At 33.2% G+C, this 6,500-nt stretch overlaps 1 protein-coding gene across 1 annotated transcript; it reads right to left on the reverse strand.

Moving 5' to 3' along the window:
- Positions 1-2,140: 2,140 nt before the first annotated feature.
- LOC18598765 (Haloacid dehalogenase-like hydrolase (HAD) superfamily protein) lies at positions 2,141-6,292 on the reverse strand. The gene is made up of 6 exons (XM_007028432.3): positions 5,916-6,292; positions 5,619-5,725; positions 3,674-3,782; positions 3,435-3,596; positions 2,774-2,947; positions 2,141-2,398 (listed from the first exon to the last, which is right to left on the reverse strand). Exons 1-6 carry the CDS (start codon positions 6,207-6,209, stop codon positions 2,369-2,371), a joined length of 876 nt encoding a protein of 291 aa, XP_007028494.1. The 5' UTR covers positions 6,210-6,292; the 3' UTR covers positions 2,141-2,368.
- Between the last annotated feature and the right edge of the window lie 208 nt (positions 6,293-6,500).

Genomic DNA, 6,500 nt, shown 5'->3' on the forward strand with positions numbered 1-6,500 from the left:
AAAACTACATTTAACTTATTTGCTCTCTTTGCAAAACCCTTTTCTAGTGGGTTTTATATGAAAATAATAATCTTTATGTGTTATTTCTAATTATCTAGGGTAAACTCCACATAGATCCCTTGTGGCATGATTTTTTCTCACATAGCACCTTGAGGTATTTTCTTTAATATAAAACCTTGCATTTTACTTATTTCCCCAAAAATAGTAAAAGTATTAAATTGTCAGTTAATTTTTTATACAAATACAATAACAACCTTTGTTTTATATAAAAAAAAACCTTTGTGTTTTAATCTTTTTGGTTTTTTTCTATTTTTTTAAATAAAAAAATTTAACGTATGTTTGAGTTTCTTTATTTTTTAACTTTTCCCACCCTTTTTCTCTTCACTTTCTATATTGTCCAAACAAAAAACATACAGAAAAATTCCAGCCAGATTTTATTAAAAAAATAATAAAAAAAAGCACTGAACTTGGATTACAATGGTAAGGGCAGATCTAAAGCTGAATTTATTATTAGCATATTTACTGAAGAAAAATTCTAATCAGATTCTGACCATTTATCATCCTGTGCCAACATCTTGGCGTTAGATGCAGAACCTCTTCAATCTTGAAGAGGCGTGAAAGCTTTTCGATGAATGACTTTAATTGCAAAGGGACTGCTATTCACTTGGGCATTAAAATACACTTCCTAGTCGCAATCTGCTGCTCTGGACAAATAACTCGCTTAGGCATTAAGATACAATTTGTTATAGTGATCTGTTGCTCTCCACAACGATTGTACAGAAACACGAAAGACTAGACTCATTGTGCTACAAATATGGAAGGAGTTCACATACCCAACATACTTGGAAGTCTTCTTTAAGCCTGCTGGCTTTGGACAAGTGGAATCTTTGGTTATTGAAGTTTGAATGGCAAGGCCAAATATAGACGCAGTTAAAAATTTTGACGAAAGTGATGGCCAGCATCCATTTTCTTAAAGAAATTCATTTTGATGATTCTCTGTTTAGGATCAAGCCTTAATTTTTTTTAATTAAATAAATAAATAAATAAATTAGAACACAAAGGAAGTTATTGCTTTTTTATAAAAAAATTAATTAATAATTTAACACCATTATTATTTTCAGGAAAAGAAATAAAACACAAAGTTTTATAAGAAAAAAATAATAATCTCAACGTGCTATATGGAAAAGGATCATACCGCAAGAGGTTTGCATGGAATTTACCCAATTATTTATAACATAAATCATACTTATCGAGATAAAATATGAATTTAATAAAATAAAATAAAAAAATACGTCTTAACTTTTTAGGTTAATCTATTAATTAAGAAAAATCTTTCTATATTTGCAGTCACCCAGCATCCTTAATTGGACATAAAAATTATTGAAACTCAGCAGCTATGTAAATTTTACAATTATTTAAAGTCTTTTTTATTTAATGGAATAAAGAACCTAGTTTTTTATATGAGTAAAATTAAATCTTATTAAAAATAATTTATTTTAATAAAGAGTTCACGGTTAACAAGAAATAGAAAAAATTAATCAGTATTTAATTTATTAAAAAGATTATCAATTAAGGAAAAGTTTATTTTAAGAGTGGTTTCAATGCTAATAAGAAAATAAATAAAATTACTAGTCAATATTTTAATTTAATAAAAAATGATTAATTAAGGACAAAACAGTTAACTTAATAAATTGTTAAGAGTATATATATCATTTATTATTTTCTAATGCACTTTTAAAGTAGTTTTTTTTTTTATAGTAAACTAAAGATGAATGATAAAGATAAACTCAGATGATGCTTTTAGCGAGAACTGAGAAATTGCCGGTGCTAAAGTTGCGTGTCGTGAAGACAGACGCACTCTGCAGCCGTGAGGTCTTTGCACGTCGGATTAGCTGCTGAATCATTTGCTCTCGGTTTTTTCTGGATCACATTCAGCGCAATTAATAGCGTTAATGGATGACTAAAATTGCACAGCCCTTCCCTTGGGATGTATAACTTCCCATTTCACATATTCTTTTGTATCCGGTGGATCCCTGAAAACCGGATTTCTTTCCCCTCCTGGTGAGGAAAACAAACGAACAAAACGCACTATCTTTTGCAGGAATATATTTAAGGTTAGATGATGAATAACCAACAGGACTTTGAAGTAAAAGTTTTCAACTATTTGCAATACCAGAAAAGATAAACTGTCTGTAATGCTCACCTCATGTATAGCCTAACATCTCTCTTTTACACACTACAACAGACTATGTACAAAACCTCCAAGAACAAGCTAGAAGAACCTGCCCGTATGAAACAACGTCCAAGTTGTAACATAAAGGACGATCCTCTGGAACTATGTCCATGTTGTAACATAAACGGCGATCCTCTAGACCTGGACTCCTATCCTTCGAGCAACCTGCATCAGCAGAACTGGTGGGTCATGTAAACTTTCAAGGTACTCAGACCAAATCAGATTCTGAAAAGGGAATTTGGGGGGTTATAATTCAATAACTATATTCTGGATTGAAATACCAAGGTGAACAGGTTAACATAGAATGACAAAGGCTATTAAAGCAGAAATCAAGGAAAGATGCAAACATAAATTTTTTCTTAGAAGGATCTATGGACATCATTCAATGATCCTTTTCCTTTTCTTTTAGTGAAACATCACTAAATAATCTAAATATGGAGAACAGAATTTCAATCAACTTTCATCTCCCACACATAGTTTCTTCCTTAGCCCTTACCCTCTACTTTGACCTTTTTCAAATTAAAAATATTTAGAGCATACCTCTTTAAATGAGTAAACATCACTTCCCCAGAGCCAAGCATCACAACCTGCATCTCTGGCACCCCATATATCATTCCTACGGTCATCCCCTACATGTACAGCATCCTCAGGCTTTATGCCCAACAGCTCACAGGCTTTTAGAAATATTGTTGGATTTGGCTTCTCTGCTTCAACCTGGAGGAGATGAGAGGAAGTTAGATAAAGAGAGAAGAAAGTTGTTACCAAGAAAATTGGCAACTTATAAATACAACTTTTGCTCATTAATATTAGCATCACAATTGCAAAGAAAATTAGATAAACATAAAACATCTTTACATCTGGAATGATTCTAATATTAAAATCTTCTAATGTCACAACTCACATTTCACTTTCCTCAGATTAATGTGACAACTCACAGATATATCAAAAGAACTGAATGGAAATTTGACTTTTTTTTATTTGAAATATTGAGTCAATTAAACGAATGGATATATGATAAATGATAATAGATACAAGGTTCCAGATTTCAACAGTCCTGAAAACAAATGAAGATTAAGATATTGAAGAGGAAATGGTATTAGTAAACCAATGTTTCAATGGTGCATGGGTAAATGTTTGACTTTACACACACACACACACACACATAGAGGGAGAGAGAGAGAGAGAGAGAGAGAGAGATTACTTCAGCTGACACTGCCACAGCGTCAAACCAATGATCACAATTCAGCGCCCTCAAGACAGGTCTTAACCGAGTGTCAAAATTTGACACAACAGCCACTTTTACACCAGCTTTTCTAAGAGCCTTAAATACTTTCTCAGCCTCAGGATCACAGAGATGCCAAGCCTTTAGAAAATCAATGGGTAAATATTCAGAGACCTAAATACTCACAAAAAAGAGGAGGTAAATACTAACAAACCTACCTTGTCAGTGGTATAGTAGTTATAAAGTTCTTCAAAGTACTGAGAATCTGAACAGCCAGTGGAAGAACTGACTATATATTGCCAGAAGGGTCTCCCATCATTCACATATCTGCAATAAAGCAAAAAAAACAAGATCAAATTAGCAACCAGGAGGAAAGTAAATCCTTCATAGCTGTAAGCTGGTAAACTTTAAAACTAATAAATCCTTCAGGGCTATGGCATAAGAAACCAAAAGCATGAATCCCTCTTAGGTTGAAATGACTCTGAACTATTGGAATTACTGGAACATAAAAAGAAAGCAAGAAGAGAAAATGAAAAACAACATAAAAGTTAACAGCTTGCAGCAAGATGGATGATTAGAAACCAAATTAATTCATTCTCCCAGCTTACAATTGATCGAGAAAAAGGCAGTTTGCCCTTTCAATACACTAGTAAAATCAACTAAACAAAAACAAGTATCTAAGAAGCTTTATTGAGTAAATGTTAAAATGGAACACTTAGAATTAAGAAACAATGAATACTAGAAATGCATAAAAGCTCAGATACAATAAAAAAATAACTCAAAGCCACTGGCATACATCTGATCAAATTAATAATTTCCCAACAAAAAGGGTTATTTCAGCATTGAATGTTGACTGCTGTGTTACTCGGACTCAGGAGGTCAGTGTTGGAGATACGAGTATGTTTAATTTTTTGTAAGTTTTCCCTTATATTTGGAGGGTTGGACCTCCATTCCCATGTCCGTCAAATATGTGTCAGATACAAGTTCTGCAAGGAAAATGAAGATTTGGAGAAACATAGGTTTGCTGCATTTAAGAGCTCAAAAACCTTTTGCCATAATGTTAGTGATATGAGGATACTCAAATATTACAGTTGAGATATTATTGAATGTTTATGCACCATGGCTGAGCAGAGTCATCTATCAATGGCACTCACAAGTATAAAAAGCTTGATCACAGACCACCAATTTTATTATAATATAAAAGTTTCCTTCATTAGCAAAATATTATACCTAGATTTGATTTTCCATTTGCAGTTTATAACCAAGTCATGCCAAGATCCTATGACTGTGGTCAATTGATTAAATGTTGGATAAGGAAATATAGGAAGAGAATTTATAGAATCTGATATCACTTATGAGCAAAAACCACATTTTACAGCTTTCAATAATTTATCAATGTCATGCAAAAACACACTTAAAAAGGTGTTGATCCCATGCTACCATTACCTTCATTAGAATACAAAGTTTTGTTCATTACAAAATTGTTCCACTCAAATTTCATTTTCAGTTTTCGATTAATGACCAAGTGAGGTGTAATATCCCATGACCAAATCCATTGATACATCCTAGATGAAGAAAAACCTAGGAGGAATTTACAAAATTTTGATTTCAAATATGATGCAACATGGAAAGCACCGCGTTTTAAAGCTGTGAATCATTTGTACATGTCTCAAGTACTACAACCTTCGCCTTTATTACAGTAGAAATATTTCCTTCTTTACTGAATTGTTCCACCCAGATTTCATGTTCCGTTTATAGTACCGAGTCATGTGAAAGATTCCATGATGAAACTCATTAATTACATATAGTTAACGGTAAGTGTAAGATGAGTACAAAATCCAGGATCACAAATGACGTGAAGAGTATGAACTTTATTTAAGAAGTTAACTCATTAAATTGATTTTAGATTACTGATTCCAGATTAAGGTTACATGACTTTCGCTGCAAGTACAGTAGAAAAGCGAACCACAAACTCTTTATTTTTGCTTGCCCCAAATAAACTCAGATACCAGAGCAGTAACAAGAAAGTGAGATAATGGCATGACAGAGGAAATCAAACAAATGAACGGATTTTTTTCATTTTAAGAAGAGAACCAACCAATAAAGAAAGTGGAGAAAAAGAGAACGGAATTAATATGCAAGAACAAAAAGAAAGGAAGAAACCTGAGACGAGATCTACCCCAAGGCTGAGCATAAGCCCTTCTGTATCTGTTCAATATCTCAATTTCTGAGTACTCCACCCCATATTTCTCCCCTATCTCTCTATATATCTACAACAAAAACAAATGAAACCAACACAATAAAATTTACAAAATCAAATTTCTACAGATACAAGAGGCAGAGCGTTAAAGGAAACTCTCCATAAAACAAAAGTTGCAAACCCAAAAGAAACATAAAACATGCTCCTATGCATAAAGATGCTCTCCGCAATGTAATATAAGAAACAAGTAAAAGGAAGACCTGAGCCATGGGCTGAGAGGGAGCAAGAAGAGTGCCAACAGCGTCGACAAGAAGAGCCTTGTGAGTGATCTCTCCATAAAGAGACCGCCTGTAATCCTCATAGTCTTTCACTCCCAGTACTTCCAATCCCATAGCCTCTCTTTGAGGAGCCATAGCTGCAGCAGATGAAGCTGAAGAGAAGCTGCAGTTAAATGGGTCTGGCCGAATCGAGCCATTTAAAGCGCTGCACCCCGGTCTTAGAGTCCGGGTTAAGAGCCTACAGAGCTTGGTTCGTGTTGTTGCCATTAATGCCATTTTTTGAGCTTCATTTAATTCTCCTCTAATTTGTTTTTGATTCACTTCTCGAGCTCCATGGAGAGAAAGAGAAGAAGCTCAATGAAACAAAGAAACTGCTTACCATTATATGCATCTGCGCTTCTTTCATATTACCATTATACCCTTCTTCTAAAGCATGCCATGAATTGGTATTTTTGTTTGAAATTTATTTGTTTAATTTCTTTGGACTCCATTTAGTTTATGTTTTTATTATTTACTTTTTAATATTTTTATTTTAATGTATTATTTTATTAAATAAATAAATAACAA

Source organism: Theobroma cacao, chromosome 5, assembly GCF_053813885.1.
Source record: "Theobroma cacao isolate CCN51 chromosome 5, ASM5381388v1, whole genome shotgun sequence".
NCBI lineage: Eukaryota > Viridiplantae > Streptophyta > Magnoliopsida > Malvales > Malvaceae > Theobroma > Theobroma cacao.

Bases quoted from the DNA above. Each gene is read 5' to 3' on its own strand.
- LOC18598765 (XM_007028432.3), bottom strand. From the start codon at position 6,209: ATGGCATTAATGGCAACAACACGAACCAAGCTCTGTAGGCTCTTAACC. The intron at 5,726-5,915 runs GTCTTCCTTTTA...TTTTTGTTGTAG, and splicing joins CCTCTCAGCCCATGGCTCAG to ATATATAGAGAGATAGGGGA. The intron at 2,948-3,434 runs GTAATCTCTCTC...CATCTCCTCCAG, and splicing joins CTGTGGCAGTGTCAGCTGAA to GTTGAAGCAGAGAAGCCAAA.